General features: G+C 45.3%; 1 protein-coding gene across 2 annotated transcripts in view; it reads right to left on the reverse strand.

Annotated features, from left to right (window-relative positions):
• VSNL1 (visinin like 1) overlaps positions 1-22118 on the reverse strand; it is a 159282-nt gene that overhangs the window by 76803 nt on the left and 60361 nt on the right. Inside the window, exon 2 of one of the 2 annotated variants that reach the window (XM_090031832.1) lies at positions 15928-16090. In XM_090031832.1, coding sequence (XP_089887958.1) covers positions 15928-16089 — 162 coding nt within the window. In that variant the 5' untranslated portion in view covers position 16090. Of the gene's footprint in view, positions 1-15927; positions 16095-22118 lie in introns of both variants that reach the window. The other variant, XM_090031831.1, reaches the window with a different exon arrangement.

A 22118-nucleotide genomic window follows, 5' to 3' on the forward strand; every position in this document is an offset into this window, starting at 1 on the left:
GCCAGTGCCTGGGGCCAGTCCCGTGCAGCATGTGCCCTGTGCTGGCTCCCTGTGCCACACGCGGTGTGCGCAGGGGATCCAGCCCCACGCTGGGGCTTGTGCTGCAGGTGGCGCGTAGGGCCAGCACGGGGCACGCGCAGCACATGGAACCCAGTCAAACCAGTCTTTCGTACGAACACCTGTACGGCCTGATCCAGACCAGCCACAGAGCCAACGTGTAGGGCCATCCAGCAGGGAGTTACATGCAGTGTGTGCCCTGTGCTGGACCCACACAATGCCTGCAGTGCCCATGGTCTGTGCACCACCTTCAATGCAGGCCCCGCATCAGGGCAGAAGCACACTGCGGGTGGCCTGGTGGGCCAGCACAGGGACTGTGCTGCCTGTGATGCCCTAATGACACGCTTTGCACACCGGCTCCAGCAGGGCCCAATCCAGCCTGCAGACAAGCCCAGCCATCCTCACGCAGCCTGTGGGGCCGGATGAATTTGACACCTGCTATTAGATGGTTAGTGCTGAATCTTGTAGCTAAATAATCCCAAACAGCAGAATAGTTTCCAATTCAAAATTCCAAACTATCCCATGTTCGACTGTGTCCCACAGGACAGTGAGTTGCTTTAGGTACTCAGACGAAAGGATCTTGGGTGTGATACCATCACACAGAGTTAGTGGCAGAACTAAAAATCCTACAAAATTCCTTGCCTTAATCATGACACACGACATTAGATCTTCAGCTAGTGTAAACAAGCACAGTGAATTTCTGGCTCACTCCCCCTTATTATAAAATGCTGCAGGGAAAATGTTAACACAACTATCAAAGCTGTTGAGAGTTTTGTCCTAAACTGAGGAAACTTGACAGAGCCATCACCAGAACCTTCAATTTTACAAGTGCGGATGCTGCAAAGGTATCTACTGAGTCTCCAAAGGTAAGAAGAAGCCAGCTATTTCCTTACAGGAGGCAGAACACTGTAATTGGACCGGTGGGGGATGGGGAGGGAGCAGAAAAGAAGGGGAAGGAGAGAGAGGATACAATATACTGCATGATATAGAATATAGCCTGGAAAATAAGAGGTGAACTGACATACTTGAAGGAAAGGGGAACCAATTCTTTTATAATCTAGTTAGATTGACAGCAGTATTTTTAAGGGACAGATGTGTGAAAAAATGACAAAGCGAGATGTGAGGGGACTTCAATAGAAAGACAGGGCAGTATCTTCTTAATGATGAGCAACAGTGAGTCGGTGAGAGATTCTCCACCTCCATTAGCACCTCCGAGCAAACTCTGTACGCACCGTGCATTTACACACGGTAGCAAAGAATCCAGGCCGAAAGGTTTAAGAGCTGCCACCTCATAAACAAATGGACTTTCTGCGGAAAACAGGCTGCAAGACCCACCCAGCATATCGTAGAAACAAAGAAGTTAAAAATGCCTGAGTCTTTTTTTCCAAGTAGCTTATTTAACAGCATTAGCTTGAAAATAATCCCAACTAGACTTTGATGCTAACACCTCCCATGGTGAATAGAGAATATGAGTTTACACCTCTGCTTATGCTGCTGCTTCTCTGAACCAGGAAGAGGTTTTATTTAAGGCTGTATAGCCACTATAGGAAGAAAGGCCACTCTGCCAACTAACAAGACCTGAGACTCCTTAGGTAGTGTGAAAGCATTTTCCACTGGTCCTAGAAATAAATACAGCACATTTTCCTTTAAACAGAACTTTCTTGCCTTCACTACCTTTCGTCTCCCAACCTGTGTGTTTTCTTCAATGCTTTTTTAGTGTTTGAATATACAATTAAGAGAGCAAATTCTCACGCCAAATAACTCATCTCAACTAAGCAATCAATAGGTTTGTGGAAACAGGCAATTCATATAAGCTTTAATTAAACATGAAAAGTGGGAAATTTACTCTTGTTGAGGAAAAAAATAAGATTGATATCCCAAGGTGCTGAAAATGTGCAAGCTATGATTAGTAGAAACCTGATCTGAATCTCAACTACAGACTACAGGGTAATCAAAGGCATCTGAACTGATGCCGAACCAAGCTTTCAAAGGCTGTTCTGTACTACACAACTTCCTGAATGGTCACACACGAGCTATCCGCACCAGGGCCCATCGTGGTGACCGCTCCCATATCACACAAAACAAAACAAAGCCACTGTATACCTTCTTGCCCATTTCCCAGCTCCCCCCACATAAAGATACTCCCCTTCTCCTTCCCCTTGCCATATGTTTTTGTATTTGGGGAAAAAAAATTAACTATTAGAACTGCATTTTGCATTTCACATTTGTTGACATTTGTCTGATCTTCTTGCCAACCATCGATCCTCTGGATCATGGTGTACATGCAAAAGATCTCTGTGGCCATCACACCAAGACCTTCAGTGTGTATGCCCAGGCAAGAGTATAGAGGAGTGGGGGCTGCCCTAGACCTACCATCCCCCTTTAGACCATCGAGACAGATACCAAAGGCCAGACTGAGTTCAGACACTCAGTGCCTCGCTGGTTGTAGCTTCTCCCAGAGAGCAACAGGTTAGAGCTGCTGCTGACTGCCTAATGCCTCAGCAAGGGCATGTTTCTGGGAGGGTGATTGTAGTCTTTCTCCAACCTAGGAGTACCCACAAGGCAGTGGGGGCTAGGGTTTTGAGATGCCCTATACACGCCTTATTCTGGAGCTTGCAACACTGGTGTTTTATAGGAGCTACCTTACCACAAGTAGCCCCACCACGTTGCCATCAAGCCCTCCAGATGGATGCAGTTGACAGTCATACCCAGGACATTTTCCTATAGCATTTTTATAACTAAAAGGGAGTGGGCAAGAACCTCACTGTGCTGATTTACACTAGCTAAGGATCTAACCTAGTGTGTTATGACTAAGGCAAAGGATTTTGTCAGATTCTTAGCTCTGGAAGCTATAAGATCGGTGGTCACCCTCATCTTCAAGTGAATCCCACAACCCAGGACTTGTTGAGAAAGCAACGCCTAGACATTGTAGCCAGAGCCTCCGGGTTCTCCCTCTCTTCTCCAGCTTTTGTGCCCTGGCATGCCGCATGGAGCCGGTATCCCAGGGAATTGGGAAGAAGGCTGGTGGCATATACATGGCTCTGTGCAGGGAGGGATGCCTGCATATGGCACAGTACAGTGGATCAGAGGGAGCCTCTGTGCATCCTATTATAGCAACGGTGAAGGGAAGAGAGGGTGTCTGCATGCACGTGGTACCATGGAGCACAGCAGTGGGAGATGGGGCGAAGAACAGAAGAGGCAGCGTGCTGGCGTGCCTGGCCCAAGGGCCCACAGTGCAGTAGGAGGGTGCTCCTGGACAGTGTGCAGCCCGGGGGCACATGGTCTGCATGGATGCAGCCCCAGCTGCTTAGACGTTGGATATGCATTGGAGCACTGAGTTCACGTGGACTTGGTGCCTGCCTGGTGCTGCTAAGGCAGGTAACTGCATTCTGGATAAACTGCATCTTTCTATCGTCAGCTTGCTCCTACACAGTCCTAGTGGATTACAAGAGTCCCTCCTGGAGGCTGTGAAGCTGGGAAACACTATACCGATTTGATTTTTTTAAATACAGCTGAGTCCAGAATACTGTCTGGAGGCACTAGTATGGTACTGGCTTACATAAGAGCTCAGTTTGGAACAGGGAGATCCCATTTACATCTTCTGAAACAGGAAGAGTGTTTGCTCGCCCCGAGCTCTGTGTACAAAACACTGGAAACAGACTCCTGACACCGCAGAAACCATTCCTGTATTTTGAAACAAAATACTTTGCATTTCACAATAGAAGTTTACTCTAACACAAAGATTAAATGTCTCCACATTGCCTACTTTCAAAGGCTCCTGAAATAACTTTGTAGCACTGGACAGCTTGCTCATATTTTAAAATGCACACAAATGCTAGCAGTAAAAAAAAAAAAAAAAAAAAAGAAGTGTCACATTGAAGTCACTCAAAGATGTAAGCTCATCTATTTCATGGTGTTTAAAGCTATGAATATAGCAAATATGTTCTTTGCTTTATGAGTAAATCCAGCAATTTTGAGGACAAAACATGTTTATACATGACCTAAAATATGGGCATCAAATAAAAGATGGTCACAACCGTCACTATTTAGTGGGTGCCGTACATATATAAATGGCTGTACACTAATGTACTTCTGCAACGTAAAGAAACTCTCATTGAATAACTCAGAGTGGTGCGGGGAAGGGGGAAGAAAACGTTTATATTACAGTACATGAGGAAGGATGCTCCTGTATTGGACTGGACAGTTCTCATCTATACCGCAGACTTCCAGAGCAGACCTTGGGCAAATTATTCAATTTCCTTTTACCACAGTTTCCCACATTTTAAATCAAGATATTGACACCTGCTTTTTCTTCCACCCTTGCTCTGTCTTATTTATGTAGACTGTAACCTCTACCGGACAGGATTTGCTTCTCGCTGGGAATGTGTCCATCACCTGGGCTGATAAATCCCACTGCCGCACGGGCTCTCAATATGGGGTGTGTTTCTCCTTAAGGAGTAATGAACATTTCTCTTTATGACAAGATAGACAGAGCAAGGATTGGAGGGAAGGCGGCGGGTGGGGTGGGGGGCAGGATTGGGTATTGAAAGTAAAAAAAATGAGGCTCTGAAACTTTCTTCTGATGTAACATGGATGGTTGTGACCATGGATCTACTACCATGATGGGGTGCCATCTCAGTTGCATCTCTGAACACTGGCATATGACAAATAATAATTTCCAAAAGAAAGCCAAAGCCTGATAGTGGCAGCAGGGAAGGGTCTCTCCTTGGCCCGTGCTTTTCTGAATTCTCTGTATTGTATTTTAATAATGGCTTTCTCCCTTGCAGCTGCACTACTCCTTCCGTCTTATCCTCTGGGGAAATCATAGCCTATACTTATGAATTCACAGTGTTTTGCTATGGAAATAATTTCAATGCTCAGAATTCATCATTATGAATTCTCTGAGGGATCCAACAGGAAGCAAAGGAGCGCAGCCTTTTTATAATTAATACGCAACAGCTAGCCAACCTGGCTATGTTCAGTTTTGTTTTTTAAAGAAGAAAATGAAAATTAATTCCCATTTTATTTTTGATGTGTTTGAAAGAGTGTCCTAGCATGGCTTTCCTCTCGTTAAAGTATTTTAGCCCTTCACAAAATTGGAAGTTCAAATAAGTACCCAGAAAATTGGGGGTGGGGGCTAATCCAGTGCCTGTTCCAAAGCCCAAATAACTGTGAAAACTGAGTCAAGGCAGAAGGTTGGGCAGGGCAGCATCTGACAAGTAGGGTGTTGCCTGCAAATGATCATGCTTTTGAACCAGTTAGTCTCTAAAAGATCACCCTGCCCTGCTATTTGTCTGATTTTAGGCAAACATAGATTACCACCTCCTTTGCCATTGACTCCAGTGATATTTGACCCAGGAATTTAAGTGAATGATCCAAACTCCTTACGCTGGAAAAAAAAGACTGGAAACTTCATGAGACGTGATCTTTTCATACAATTTCTGCCAATTCTGCTTCCAATCCTATCAAGTAATTTCTTCAAAACTATTTCTGCTTATGAAAAATCCCATAACTCAAACATGTCCAAACATTAAAAATGGCGCAGGTTAAGCTGAGTTCTAAAAATGGACAAAGCTTTACAGAGGATCATTTGTTACCCAGATCAGGCCACCCCTTTCCAGAAAGCTGTGGCTTGAAGATATCATTTCTATTTTATGATGTAAACCATTAAGATCTTCACCATTACTCTACAGATACAATCGCTATAAAAATAATAATCAGCAAGAAAGAATTATCTAGGTACTCTTGCCAAAATCAGAACCCCACTGACCAAACACTGGATAAATACATCATAAAGAGACAGCCCTTGATCCAAAGAACCAACACTGTAAACATACACTGTGGACAAAGGGTGGGGAAAAGAGACATTATCACCCCCAACATACAGATAAGGAACCGAGACAGCAAAATATGAAGGGCTGCATCTGGACTGGTTTTGTATTTAGGTGCCCAAGCTCCAAAAAGCAGTGCAGACTGACTCTATTCCAGCAGTCACAGAATGCATTACCATGGCTAAGTTCATTCAGCACCTCTATTTTAAACTGCAAATTCCCTGGGAACCAGCTCTTGGGTTTCTGAGTATGCTCAAAAGCACCCCAGTTTGATCAGACCAGTTCCTAAATTCCAGTGAGAACCAGGTGGGTGCTGGTCAGGCACCTAACCTGTTTAATTTCCCAAAAAGGACTCTATCATGCTCCTCATTCAGCCAACAGCACTGAGTTCAGCACAGAAAAAGACAAACACCTGCCTTTTAAAATACTAGCCTGGAAGCTAGAGCCTGGCTATAGAAAACAAGCCTAGAAAGAGAACAAGGCAGAGGGAATGTCTTCAATGGGTTCAGTTCTGTAACCCATTGAAGACATACCCCTGGGAACTAGGAGTTATGGGTTATTGGCCCATACGCCCAGGACTACTTACGCTATTTACATTACAGAGCCATTGGTTAAATAAAAATAACCCTGGGAGCAAAGCCAGGCCTCCTCACAAGCTAAGTGCTGTAGCTACAAAGCTAAAAAAAATCAGACTTGCTTGCTTGTGTGCATAGGCTCACTTGTATGCACACGCTCTGTCTGGGCCCACAACTCCTCCATTCCCGATGCACAGTGGCTCAGCATCTTCAGTAGAAATGGTAGAGGGTGCCCTGGTCATCCCATAGATACTTGTGTTAGGACACTTTTCTGGGAGGTGGGGAATGGGGGCTCAAAACCCCCCAGGCTGAGAAGGGCTAGTACATAGGGCCTCCCATTTCTTGGGCTAGCGTTCAAACCATTGGGCTATTATGCAAAATCAGTCAGGCACCTGTACTCTCAGAAGCAGAAGTATCCTAAGTGAACAGAGGTGCTTAATACGCAGCTTGGCTTGGCATCTCAGGAGGGGCAGGAATCCACACACATCTCTGTGCTTTGTCCTTCGTCGTTCCTCAGATCTAGAACTGCCCGCCCCAGCCCTTGAGGACCTTCGGAGCCTGAGCCTAGACATCTTTCAGAAGTGATGTAAGACCTCACTTGGGCAGACTTTCAGCAGGCGGATTAAGTTCTGGACTACTGTTCGGAGAGTCTTCATTATTTATTATTTCACTGTACTATTTTATTCTGTTTCTTTTCCTAATTATATTGTAAGCCACACTGAGCCTTTTCTGGGGAGAGGGTGGCATACAAAACAAATAAATACATAATACGGAGCACTCTTTGGAAGCTCCTAAGCTTCCCTATTGTCTTTATAAGGAGGATCTGTGTGCTTTACCCAGTCAGTTTGGATGGCTTCCTGGGGCAGGCACCTAATTTTCAGGTACAGCGATGCTTAAGTGGAAGCACCTAAAGGACCAATATGGGTATGGCCCAAAGAGACCTACCAAAGATTATGTGAAAAGCCTCTGGCACAGTCAAAAATTGATCCCAGATGTTCCAAGTCCCAGACTTATGCTTTCAACCACAAAAATATTCCTCACTATCAAAATTATTCTGTTTCCAGCATATGCAACCATCCTCAACTGTAGCAAAACAAAGTAGAAACCATTCCACCATATCTGTTATTCAGATATATAGATATACTTACGTGTGTGTGTGTGTGTGTGTGTGTTTACATTTAAAAATCTTATTCACTGAGATCCTACCATTATATCAATGAATGCACACATATATTGGCAGAAACTATGTCCATATCAGGAGAGCTCCCTCAGTACAGGAATATTGGTAAAAAGCATTCATGTGGACACAACTGTTCTTTGTATCAATAAAATACAAATCAACAGCTCCCACATCACGAACTCCAAATGAAACATGTTATTCCAGCAGAAGTGCAATATTGCCAGCATTACAACATCTATAGAAGAGGCTTCAGCAGGCACAGCTATGTCCATCAGAGACTCCTTCACATTCATTCTTAATCCTTAGTGTAAACAGCTTAAAATGTGAGGAGCATTGTACTTCCTACATAGGAATTTTCACAGGGACTGAAATTTCGGGTGTAGGCAGAGGATGGGAATGGAAATCACCCATTGAAATGTCAGCAATTATTTGAGCACAGAGGTTCTTTGCTCCATACTGAGGGAACAGGGCTCAGGTACACCTAAGGCAGAGAACATGAGGAATCAGACAAAAACAAGACAAATTACTTGATGGTTATTAACCAAATGATGTTTATTTTTTTTAGTTCAATCGAAATTTAAACTTAACAATGTGGCTTAATAATAGATATATGCTACATTCATTCAAAAGTTTTCAGTCATCATTTAATTGTAGCCTAAAGAGCAGTATCCTATGGTGACTTCCAATACTGCCCATCATTTAAAAGACTGTTGGCATTTGTTTCCATTATTAACCTAGAGGGTTTCTCATATTCAGTGACCCAGTTCCAAGAAATATCACATTACAGGAGCCTATTATCCACTTAACACACATACATAATTCCTGTGAAGACTAATGACACTTCACCATCGTGGGGTACAATTCCTTGTGTAAGCCTACTGAAGTAAAAGAATAAGCAGAATGTTTTTTGCCTTCTCTATTAAAATGAGCCCTAATGAAGAACAGTGTGAATCCAGAATTACTGTGGTTGTGTTGATTTATTTTATCTTAATGTCATTTTGGTAAATTAACTTCTTAAACTCCCAGACCTTCCTGTTGAAGCTGTTTCACTTTGCATAAAAGATTTAATCAGCTCATCAGAAAGAGCAAGATTAAAAGAGAGCAAGACTAGATCACTAATTAGGACACTTACCTCAAAGAGGGGAGTTCTAAGTTTAAATCCCTGCATAAATGGTCATTGAAGCAATGACTATTTGATATAATAGTAAAGGTCACTGACTTCTCATTCTAGGATTTGGCCTAAGGGTTATGGCATTTGCCTGGAAGATGAGAGATGTCAATTTGAAACCTCTCAAGCAAAGGCAAAACTGAAACCCCTCTCCTCCACAGTGCAGATGGGTGCTCTACTGCTGTATGAAAGAAGGGAAATTGTGCTCTCATCATATCATCAACAGGGTTCTGAGTTTTCCATTTCCCATGGGAAAACGGAGAAAAACACGGATTTCCCTCTTTACCGGGGGAAAGTGTGGATTTCTCATTTTAGCAGAGAAACCTGTGGATTTTGCAGTTTTGCAAAGAGCTCTCTGCAGGCCGGCAGAGTTCCAGCCTGTGGGGGCCTGGCAGGAGGGCAGTCAGGCAGGGGGTGCCACGTGCATGTACAGGAAACCCTTGCTATTCACGGGTTTGGCATTCACGGTTTCAAATATTCACGGTGTCATGCCAACCCATGGCCTCTCCTGCTAGCAGCGTGATGACACTGTTACAGTGCCGGTGGCACCTGCAGGAGCCCTGTGCTTGCCGCCACCAGGCTCCCGCCACTGCACTCCCACCGCCACCAGCGCAGCCGTGCCTCCCAGTCACTGGGGGCACACGCCGTTCGTGACGCAGTACAGTACGTATTTGCGGATTTTGCCATTTGCGGGGATGTCTAGAACGTATCCCCCGTGAAAGGTGAGGGTCTCCTGTATATGCATGTCGCTACCAGTCAGCCTGGAGAACAGCTCCCACAGATAAGTGGAGCTACAGTCAGCTTACAAACCACAGCCCCTGCGTGGAGCAGGAGCTGGGAAACAGTGGGCACTGACCCCCGTCCCCTGGGGTGCCCAAGCCCGGCCACGCTGCCACAGCAGGAGACAGTGGTGAGCTGGTCTCTGTGATTAGCCCCAGCTCCCCTCACCCCCACTCCACACCTGCACCCAGGTCACATCCTCTCTTCCTTGCCCCCTCCCCATGGTCAGACCCACAGCAGCCTCAGGGGCCACACGCTGCTCCTCTGAAGGACCCAGCCCAGGCACTGCAGTGCGGGCCCTGCCTGAAGGGATCTTCAGCGTGGGACATAGCCAGCGCTGTGTCAGTGCCTGAGCTGCTGCTGCCTGCAATGGGGGGATTAAGCCCCCCTCCCTTCCCCTCAGGCTGCTAGCATCTGGCCGCTGCAGCCCCAAGTGCACGAGTGGAGCCTATCGGTGCTCATGCTGTGCCTCTCCCTGCAATGGGGGGATTAAACGCCCCCCTCCCTTCAGGCTATTGGGGTCTGGCCACTCCCCACCCCCCTTGCTCCTGTGGCTGGAACAGCGAGCGAGTGAGTGGGGATGTGGGGCGGGGGGAGATGGAGACCCCTGTCAGGGGCTGCTTCCCTCCTTCCCCTCCAGTCACACCCCAGCTGGGGTTCCTGCAGGCCAGGGTGGAGGTTTAATCCCCACCTCTGCATCATACTCAGGCCTGCCTGGGCCTGGCCATGCTCCCACCCCCAACCCCACCCTCCAGCTCAGTTTCCTGCCAGCTGAGGACTTGCTCTAGCGCCCCCCGACATCCAGCTTCTGGTCTGAGCCACTGCAGGCATGTGCCTGCATTTTTGGAATCAAAAGTGACTGTCTGTTCACTTGCAAATTCGTTCAATCTATGCAGGTTAGAGTAACCTGCAAAGACTGAATCAATTCAGGGCTTTTTGAATGTTTGTACCTAGCCAAAGGGCTTTCAAAATGGCTGAAACTGGTTTAAGATTAACTTGGGTGGATACAGTATCAGACTTAAGTGATTTAGGTTAAATTGTTTATTGAACTTCTGTCCCAGATCCCCTCCAGATTCAAGTTAACTTATAGTCTCCCAGCATCCCAGGATGCTTTGTACCTCACCTACAAACCGCCTCTCACAGGGTGGGTGGACTAGCCTTGGCCAAGCTGTCTGCTCCAGCCAAGCAGGAAGATGTGCCTCCCGGCTACTGGCCTGGGGCACTGCAGGCATGTGGCTGCTTTTCCAGAATCAAAAGTGAATGTCTGTTCACTTTCTTATCAGTTCAATCTATGCAGTTTAGACTAACCTGTGAAGACTGAACTGAATCAGCCTTAGGCTTTTTGACTGTTTGTACTTACCATAAACTGTGGAAGTGCATAACAACAATTTAATCAGACCTATTAAATTATACCCAGTTTTTAATATTCTGTATGACAGCAGGTGGTGCTTTTTCTCCATATGCAAATCACACACACATCTGATTATTATTACAGCTACTATCACCTTAGTTCACAGTCACTCAAGTCATGAATCAGGACCTCTGTAACAAGCACTTCAAACAAATACATTTTTCATATAGCTATGTGCATGAGAAGGTCCAGAGAAGGAACTTCAGCAGCACAGCTTCTGAGTTGAAGTTGGAGAGTTTCATCTACTGATCAATGTGCAAGAAAACCATCACTAACGAACTGGTACCCTCTCAAGCAAATCAGGAAATGCTATCTATCCCACTGCCCTCACAAAGAAATGAAAATGAAAGTCATTTGTGGTTCCTTTGCAACTAGAGAAACTTCCTAGAAAATACAATTACTTTATAAAATATTTTTAAAAAATGGAATGCAGTCATTTCATCAGACCTTAAAACTGTGCATAACTGGTAGTCAATCTGAATTTGGCACCAGAATTCATTTGCTGTAACATTTAAGAAGTTGTGAAAGTTTTCCGCTGGCTGTGAGTGAGAGGCTCTTTCCTCATACCAGTCTTTTACCACTAATTTTATACTAAACTACCAGACATGTCCAAGAGCAACATCGTAATCTCACGAGCAGAGCAGTATTACCATCTAAGAGAAAATATAATAGTGTTGTGAATGTATGTCTTGTAATCATTTTCCCAATAAAGTTATTTATGGAAACTGGCTTGGAAAAAAAAAAAAATCAAAAAATGATAACCGGTGAATTACATCCCTCCTAGTTTTTGGCTCCCATTCAACATAGAGAAATCAATTAAAATAGTAGCATAGATTTTGTATATTCCTACCCTGAATATGTATTTAAAAGAACTGGATGGATTTAGTTCCAAAAACCATGACTTGTGACTTCTTTTGGTGACTTCTACTGCAAAGATCAAATTTCATATCTGAATTTTTTCAATAGTCAGCAGCTAACAGTAAATAAATATCCTAAGAATCAAGATTCAACATCTCGGAAGACATGGAAAGCAATAATGTCTCCAGGAGTCAGGGAATGTTATGTTACAAGCATCTATATAAGAAAAATATGAAGATGCATCTGAATGCAGGGTGAAATCCTAATTCTGTTGAAGTCAGTGGAAAATTCTCACCAACTTCAGTGGATGCAGGACTTCACCTTTAAAGTTTTCCTACATTCATACACACTAAGAGCCTTAAAACAAACCTGGTGAAATACATGAGTAACATTAAAAGACATATCTTAAAATGCAGGATTATACAAACATTGGGACATCTTTCTTAGTCTGCATTTCCAAAAATAAATGAGGACTACAAAACTAGTGCCCAGTTTTTATTTCTTTTTGAGTTATCAGGAAGGACAAGTTTTCCGTTTCCCAAGGAAAAAAAACCCTGTGGATTTTTGCTTTTACCTGAGAAAAACGTGGATTTTTCATTTTTACAGATGAACATGTGGATTTTCCACTTTTGCAAAGACCTCTCTGCAGGTTGGCAAAGTTTCAGCCTGCAGGGGGATGGGGGGAGCGGGAGGAGGGGGGTCAGGCAGGGAGGGCCATGTGCACACATGCACATGGCTGCCAGCCTGGAGAACAGCTCCAGCAGGTAAGCTGGGGGGCGTGGGGGGTGGATTTAGGTTCCCATAGGGACGGAAGCAGGGAGTTGGGCAGGGTTGGGGCTTGGGCTGCCGCCTAGCTGGGTGGTGCGTGGGGCTTGGGGCCCGGGGCCATGTGCAGGGGAGTGGGACGGGGCTGTGGGCAGCTCATCTGGAGGGTGGGGGGGGTGGCTCCCTACCACTGTGCTTACTAGTAGGAGGGCATGGGGGCATGTGCCCCCCAGATTTGTGTGTGGGGTGCAGGTTGGTGTGGGCTGCCCATTCCAGGCTCAGGGCTCTGCGCCCTGCTGCCCTCCCCTCGGGGCCTCTGCAGCCCAGCAAGCAGGATCTGGCGCAGCAGGGCAGGGCGGGGAAGCTCGGTGCCACCACCGCAAGCCCTGTGCTGCCACGGCGAGGCACCCCCTGCCTGCCTGGCAGCAGTAGGGGCAGTGATGCATTGTTGTGCCCCTCACTGCTGCTGGGTGGGCAGGGGGCACCTCACCAGGGTGGCTCAGGGCTTGCAGCAGTAGCAATAAGCTTCCTCACCCTGGCCATCCTCTACCCTGCTACCCCTACCGCCTGCCCCCCGCAGGCCCCGGTGGAGCGCAACAGGGCAGGGATCCTGAGCCCTTAGCAGGCAGCCCACACCTGCCCCCACCAAAAGACTCCGCTCTGGCCATGCTGTCTGTAGGTGAGGGGAGGCGGCACTGCTGCAGAGGGCTGCAGACCCAGGTCCCTGGTCCCATAGCTCTGGGACCAGGGCTGGGAGAGCAGAGGGCTGCAGGTGGGCAGTGAGGGGTACCAGCAGGGCTGAGGGGTGTGGGGGGAGAGTGAGAGGCCTGGGCTTGTGTTCTGGTGAGCAGCGCGGGCAGGGGGAGCATGATTTTCCATGATAAAAACCCCAAAATCAAGTATCAACATTTATAGGTATTTAGAACTTATTTTATTATAGTGATTGAGGCACCAGTAGGCTTCCAAATTGCTTTAAAATTGTAAATATATCAATAAAACATTGTGTTTAATTTTTTTATATATATATATATATATATATATATATATAGCGGCATTTCATTTTAATCACAGATTTCACACTTTTAGTTAGAGAATGTGTGTGTGTGTGGGGGGGGGGGGTTAGAACAGAGAATGTGCAATTTTTAAACAGAGAAAACCAGGATCCTGGTTTATCAGAAAATTTTCAACTTTCCAAATGGTGGGAAGCTGCTCTGCCTGCTCTTTGGTTTACATGTTGCACTATCATTACTTAACCATGGGACTGAATTTCATCTGGGTGTACCGAACTTTATCAAAGTCTACAACAATCCCTATGAACTGTTTAGATGCACTTTGGAAGGGAAGAAATGCTCATGGCTCCAAGAAGATTTCAGAAGACATAACCCTTCCAAACATAGAATAAAATATTTTAAATAAGTATTTTATTCTCCCTTTTTATTTCAAGTTTATCAAACAGGAAACAATGATTCCTGAACAGTCAAACACCCTGTATGTTTTGCTACACAGCTATAATTTGAAAAAGTTTGCTCACTTTCTCTGTAAACAAACAAGAAAAATTATTAGATGCGAGTCAATGCAAGGTATGTGCCAAGTATCATCTAAAATGGAGGCCATAAATAACTAGTCAGCAGAAAGCACAACCCTACAGTAGTAAAAAGTCTTCCACAGAAGATTCATCACAGAAGAACAGTTATTGCCATTCAATCTTTGTGAAAATAGGATAATTTGAGGTAACAGAAAGTGCACAAATGGGAGCTTAATTCACATCCTCTGCAGATAGGAGTTATTATACAATGTCATTTGCAAGCAGGAGGAAAGAGACCACTTAAGGTTTTTATGGGGTAATGTTCTCAGACTGGGGAAATTCAGGAAAGATGTGCTAAAGCATTCATTGTATATAAAAGACAGAGGGACTTTTATTAAGCATTAACCCGACAAACCACTGTTAAAATTGACAGATGGTATTAAAAAAAAATACTGCTACCCAGCATAACAGTGAACTAAATTTTGTGAACTTACCATCCATATCCAATCCTTTCCCTAACTAAAATTATTTTGGAGCCTCTGACCTTTAGGCAGTAATTCCATTTGGAATTAAAAGAGAATGCTGAATTTAAATGCAACTGTTTTGTAATATGACTATGTTATGCACTTTATTGTGAACATGATGATTTTTGTAACATAAAAACTTCTTCTATTGTCTTCAGTGTTTCTCCCATTGGGTGCATCTACAAGTACGATTAAATTCCAGAGCTCTTTGAGCCACAGTACATTGTGCCCTAGTGCAGTGTCTACACATGCTCCTGGGACAGCAGCACTTTCAGCTGGGGTGGAGCAGGCCTGAGCTGGCAGCAGGGTTAGGGGTCAGCTCCAGGTGGTAGTACTGGGACCTGGAGGGTCTGGCTGGGGCACAGAGTGCAGAGTATGCAGAGTCGTGTGGCTAGGCAACAGGCAAGGGTCTGGCCCCCAGCTGCCTAGGCCGACCAGGAGCAATTTATGCCAGTGGTCAGTGCTTACAAGTGTATTTCAGTGCACTAAATGACCCCACTGTAAGACAGTACTGTCCCCAACGCTACTATCTTATGGCAGAGTTAATTAGCTTACTGCACCCTAATACTGGCACATGTGTAGACCATGATGCATTACTGTGGAGCTAATTAATCTACTCCACATTAAAGTGCACCTGTAGATGCACCCATTATGCATAAATGTGCACAAAACACAAGAAGTGGCAGATATGACCCATAATAAAATAATGAACAGTAGGACTAAGGCAAGTCAGGGCAAGGGGACACTGAAGAAAAAGGAAAGGCAACTTCAGATACATAGTTTGTACATGGTACATTACTAATCTGCAGAACCTAGTGTCCCAAGATACAGCCAGGGCCAAAATCTTAGCAGGAACCAAAAAGCATCCACTGAACGTACATTTTAGAAACTAATGGCACTGCAAAAGTGTAAGGACCTCCCAACATAGTTCACCATCCAGGACTGGGCCCATAACCCCTTCCCTTCAGAGCATAAAACCATTCTTAATTAATAAGGTTTAGAAAATAAATGCCTGTTGGGCAAATTCAATCATTGCTCTGAAACATTTGGTACTGGTCACTGTCAGAGAGATAATACTGAACTGTCTTGACTACTTCTCTGACTGGTATAGGAATTCCTACGTATCTGCTTACATTACTGTTCTCTGTCAACATATAATCTGAATAGTACTCATTAAGACTATTTGGGCATTGCACATGTTAACTGAGGAATCTCCCGGTACCCTGGTAGTAGGAAATTAATAAGCAACATACCTTCACGTAGAGCTGCTGAAATTCCTCAAGGTTCAGTCTACCGCTTGGACAGTCCTTTAGAAATCCTTTGTACCATTGTTTGAGTTCGTGTTCATTAAACTCTGTGCTCTTCACCAGATCCTCCATCACTTCAGGGGCCAGTTTGCTGTTCTGTTTCCCCATTCTGCCTTAAGAAAATAAATGAATACAATTAGTCAAGCTACTGTAGTAATTTGAAACTTGAGTAATAACCAAGCTGGAGTATGGTACTAGAAAACTGGCTTAGTGCTCAGTGTGGCTCTCAGTTAAGCCTGGCCTCATGGTCTCCCTGATGGTTTGGAAACTAAACTAAATTTAAATACAAGCGTTAGGCAGCACTGGAGGAAAACTTAGAAGTTCAACTTTCATTTAGAGTTCTTAAGTGCTGTTCATTTGCCTTCAAAATAAAATATGTTTTTTTGCTTAATCCTTGTATCATTAATAATCTTCACACACAAATGAAAGACAACCTTGTCCAAAAATTAAAAAATGACTAGCAGGTTCCTATTAACGTATTTACTTTCTGACTGCTGCCATATTAACCTTTCTCCTAACCTTTCTCCATGTACTTAATTTTAATAGAATATTACACTGAAAGTTCATTGATACAATGGTAGGGGTTTATTAATTTGCCTTGCATTTTCTTTCATAAATTACATACAATTATTAATTTGTTATTATTCATAGGTTTCTGCAGTTTCCTTTTATCTTTACTTTGAATACCTCTACTCATAGTGTAGCAAAACCCCGTTTTTCCTTTTTTCCTTTAAAATGCATACCCTCCCCTTCCCCAACTATTTCTGACTTTTTCTCTCCCTCTCTATTCTCTATAGATATATATACGTGAGCTAAGATATAGGATAAGCTTCAGCATTTTATTTTGGTAGCAAGCTGTATTTGTTTTGTTTTTTCTCCTTCTTTACACTGTATAATTATTATGTTTATATTGATTTTTACTGTTCTATATTACTGTTTTACTGGTACTATATGATTTAAGCCTACATATGTAAGTTAGCATAAGTCACGTCAAGTTTCCATTTTGTTTGTCAAGTCTCCATCCTGTCCCTCGGCCTGGTTGTGCAACCCATGACTCACACCTACCCCTTCTATGTAACTTGGCTCCTGAATGAATGGGGATGAATAAGGGTGCTTGAGAGACAATGGCAGTAGGTCTAAAAATAGTTCCCTCTGAATGACCGAACCATCAACACCAATACCTGGACCAACAACCCAGCCCTTGGAACCACCCATCAGCATTCAGGAAACAAAAGATGAGGCAACCCACCATTGTGCCAGGCTGCACATGCTCAGTAAGAACACCTGGAGCCCTCTGGGACAGGACTGACATTGCCTGGACAGGCCTTCCCCATAGGAGATTGGAGGGAGTCTGCCCCATAAAAAGGGGTAGTGAAGACTGACTCTTTGGGACGTCCTCTCCATCTGGACCAGCACCGTGCCGCACCACCTATCCACCCAGAGGCCCTGTCGGTGACCCCCCTCTAGACAACACCTACTGGACAAAGACCCCTTTCCAAACTGGATAGCTAGCTATCACCCCCCATCCTCTCTTCAACCGAGGACTTGGACTCTATTTCTCTTCCCTACCTGGACTCCAACTCTTCCACTGAGTCTCTTTCGCATGCTGCCATTGTGAGTGCGTGTGTGCGTGGGGGGAGAACCAATAACTTCATGGGGCTGTGTAGTGTGTTGCCTGTTTAATAAAACTGTTATTTGGGCCCCTGAGTTGGGTTTGCTTTACTACAGTTTTGGCCCTGCTCCAGTCTCTGCTCCTCTAACTTCTGCTTCATCCCCACTGCCTTTTTCCCTGATCTCTGCCACTGTTTTTGTTTCATCCCCACTGCCTTTTGCCTCTGTTTCCTGGCTGTTTCCTCCTTGCCACCTGGCTTCTTTTTCCCTTGCTTCCACCCTGACACTAAGTGACCCCAAGTAACCCTGGGGCCACTTGATTTTAAGTAAACCCAAGCCTCAGTTCCTCAGCCAGATTCTCTCTAGTCCACCCATTCTAATCCTGGTTCTGGCAACTTGCACTCCGTACACTTTAACTCTCTCTCTCTCTCACCTTAACCTTCCCCCAACTATCTCAGATACCCCAAGCATACACATACATACCATACCATCCAAGTTAGGAACTTACTTGTGTGTATGTGTAGGTGGGTTGTATGTGTGTGAACTGATGAGTGTGTGTGTGTGTGTGTATGTCATTGTGTGCATGATATACAAATTAGTGATCTGTGGATGTGTACTGAATGTGCGGGTATGGACAACTGATTTTTTGTCTAACTTTTGGGGTGTATAGCATATGTGCTTGAATTGGTGATAGGGATGCATGTGCCTAGGCTGGTTTGAATGTGTATGTGCCTGAGTTGGTAGTGTGTGTGTGTGTGTGTGTGTGTGTGTGTGTATGCACCTAATTAATTTGTGTGTTTGTACATGTGCAATTGTGTTACACCCTCTTATCTAACAGCACAATATTGAGATCCTGAGAGTTGGCCTGATCCCACAGGGCAACAATAGCATTTATAACAATTTGTGCCTGAAATCTTTCACAGACTTCTTTTATGCCTATAGGCACAACAGTGATGTAAATGAAACTTTAACTTGGCCACACTTGTCCCTGGGGAACACCCATGCCATGCATGCTTTGGCGTGTGGCAAGTTACCCCGGGGGGGAGGGCAGTAGGGGAGGCTGGGGTCAGAACAGTGCTGGCCCCAGCAGTCTTACCTGGGGTCTTCGGAGCCTCCCAGGGCTAAACGGTGGCGATCCTGGTGGATGGAGCCTGGCCAGCAGCCACAGTGTGACTCCAGGCACGCCGGCTCCACTTTTCAGCAATGCATGCTGTCCAAGCGTGTACTGCTCCGTTTTTTTCCCCTTGTGGTTTTTTTTTTTTGACCCCTGGATTTCCAGAAGTAAAAAAAAACCCATGGGAAGAAAAAAAAAACAGAGCAGACCATTTGACCATGTGGTATGTGGTGCTGCAAACATCTTTGCAGCACCACATACCACACGGCCGTGCTTGTCTGGACATGTCCCTTGTGTCCCATGCTAGATCCAGACCACAGGGCCGCTTGCAGGCCAGATCTAGTTTGGGGCATGAGGGAGTGGTGCCAGCAGCAGCTCCAGCTGTGAGCCAGCAGCCACAGCTCCATCCTCTGCCACATGCGCTATACTGGAGCTGCCATTGCCATGTGCCCTGTACTGCAGTAGAAGCTCCAGCTCTGCCTCTAGGCCATGATACTGGCAGGGGCTGGTGGCTGAGGAAGCAGGGCCACAGCAGGGCAACTGGCACTGTGTTATCCCTCATTCACCTTCCTACTGCCCCTGGGGCCTGAGGGCCCCAAATTCTGTGACAGGCTACTCTCCCCAGCCACACCCCTTAACAGATGGTGATCCATTTGGGCTAGGGACAGACATTCAAAAGGCCTGAGCCTCAACTGATTCACTCGTTACAGTTTAGTTTAAGCTGCACAGCTTAAACTGCTTAATAATTGGACAGACATTCTGTTAAAACAGGAAATGCAGGCGCGTGCCTGCAGTGGCTCTAACCAGAAGCTGGGGGGTGCTAAAGCATGCCTACCAGTCAATGACAAAGGGACGGGAAGAGAGGCTCTCATCCCTCCCTGCTGGAGCAGAGGGGGCATGGCCAGGCACCAGCTGGGGCTAGCAGGACACACAGGATGCCAGCCTGGGGGAGTGGGGAAGCTGCTGCCAGACTGAAGAGTGGGGATGGGGAAAAAAATTCCTCTCTCTGAAGCAAGCATGTATTGAACACAGCAATTTGCAGATCATACAACAGGGAGCTACCGAAAATTGAAGATACAGCCCAGTAAAACACAGCATATGCTACTTAGTTTAACTTAAAATGTAAATCAGGAAGACAAGAGAAAGCGTTGCATAAGTCTTACTAATCCTGAGCGTAGAGTGTCTCCTTACAGCCAGGCATTCAGAAATGGTTTGTTTAGGTTTTACAGGTTCTGCTTTATAATGTAAATGTAGCTCTCTGCATTCTTTGGTCTGCAACTTCCCTTAACTCCATCTCCAGCATGTATGTGTGATGATTGTTAAGTCTCTGTCTCTCAGTCTGGTCCTGCAGGTCTTAGCTCTCTCCTGCTCCAGGACCTCTGTGGAATTAATCCCCTCCCTGGCTGCAGGCAAGCTGGACAAAGGGAGGAATTAACTCGGTCTCTGCCTGACTGCAGGAAATCTGTGGAGGTGTGGCTGGGCCTGGCAAACTCCAGCTGAGGTCCGCAGGGTTTGCCAGCGGGGGGAAGAGGGGAAGGAGGGAGGATTTTGCCTCAGGGGCCATGGCAGACCAGTGTCTGGCCATGTCCTACCCTTGCTCCAGCTAGAGAGCAGAGGGGAGGGGCCAGCCCAGCTCTCTGGAGCAGAGCCCAGCCCAGAGAGCATGCCAGGATGCTGGGGGTCTCTGATTTAACTTAAACCAGCAAGGGGGCTGAGACAGACATTGCATACACTGGTTTGAGCCAAATCAGTTAAGTTTGATACTACATTCAACCAGGTTTCTCTCAAACTGGTTTTGGCCATTTTGAAACTGGTTTATGTGCACTGACTTTCTGTTCGGTTATAGGTTTTAGTCAGTTTCTGATCACTTAAAGCGGTTTATGTGTAATGTCTGTCCCCAGTCTTGTAGTCTGGCAAACTGGACAGATTTGTTCCATGGGCCATATGTTTGACAACCCTAGTTAGAAGTTAACATCTAGAAATTAACATAATATTGCCATAAAAACATACAATAAAGAAGATAAATTGTTAGTGTAAAGACCTACTACCATATTACTTAAATCCAAGACAAGTGTTTTCCTCTTCAACATGGGGAAAAAAGCCCCTCATATTGGATTTGAGCATAAGGCAGCTGCTGTAGCTCCAGTTCCAGCTCCAAACCAGGTTTGGAGTCACCTTTAAACCACTGCCACTTACCCTGAGTTGCAGATCTGGCTCTGGTTCCAGGCACAGACCATATGCTGACTCTGGTCCCTGCCCAGCCATGTAACAGTGGTGGCGGTACCAGGAGAAGCCCTGGCCCCAGCTCCACCTTCAGCCTTGGCCCTAGGGCCAGAGTTGGGGCCAGAGCTGCTACCATCAAAACTGCTCCCATGTAACCATATAGGGGTCAGATTCAGCATGTGCTCCATGTCCCAGCCCAGGGTGGAGCTGGAGCCTGAGCCCTGACTCAGGGTAAGCAGCAGTGGGGGAGGTGAAGGGGCAGGGATCCCAAGCAGGGCAGAGAAGCCCAAGCAAGGTGGCAAGTAGGGAGGACAGATGACCCCCCCACCATATGACTTTCCCCCTTCCACTGCTTTCTCCCTTGCCACAGCAGGGGAGGGGAGCACAAATTTAAGATGCCCGTCTAATAATTAGATTTTATACATGGAAAATTAAAACAAATTTATACATTTTCCATGTACAGAATCTAATTATTGAGGGTTGTCTTAAAATGGAAGTTGTCTTGGATTTGGGTAAATACGGTAAATAGTGACCACTCTAGACAGTTTGTATTCAGCTATTGTCACTAGTGGAGATACCTGCTGTATTTATAAATTAACATAGTTTTTTCAGTATTTTTCATGCTTGCCTCTTTTATCTTTGCCTAAGGTATATAATATCCTTTCTCTTAACCAGATGCCCCAATGCTGAAGTGCTTGTTTTATCAGCCAAGATTTTTCACGGTGCTCTCACAGCTCTTAGCTTTGTTCTGTACAGCACTGCACAAAAAGGAGTAACTTCTCCCCTGCAGCTACACCTACCTAGCACTTCTGTTTCTACATGCCAGGCTAGCATCTGTGTGTATTGGCAGCACAGCACCATGCCCTCAAGTTCAGTTTATAATCACCTGCTGCCAAGTTTCACTGCTAATTTTTTCCTATGCTTTAAGAAAAAAAGTATCTTTTTCCATTTTATACTTACTATCTACTCCTCAAATGACGCCCTTTTTATTCTGATTCATTCCCATTTTTATTGATCCATTTCTTTAAATTTCCTAGAGTCTGGCTTCCGGATAGCCTCCTACATGCTTAGTTATTCTTCTTAGTGTGATCAACGTACCCTTTTCCACAAGGCTACTAAGTGTTACTGTACATAGGGCTGACCCTTCTAGAGCCCTGCTAAACAGCTCTTTCCAAATCAGTATGACCAC

Source organism: Crocodylus siamensis, chromosome 1 (genome assembly GCF_052110815.1).
Source record: "Crocodylus siamensis isolate JL-2025a chromosome 1, ASM5211081v1, whole genome shotgun sequence".
NCBI lineage: Eukaryota > Metazoa > Chordata > Crocodylia > Crocodylidae > Crocodylus > Crocodylus siamensis.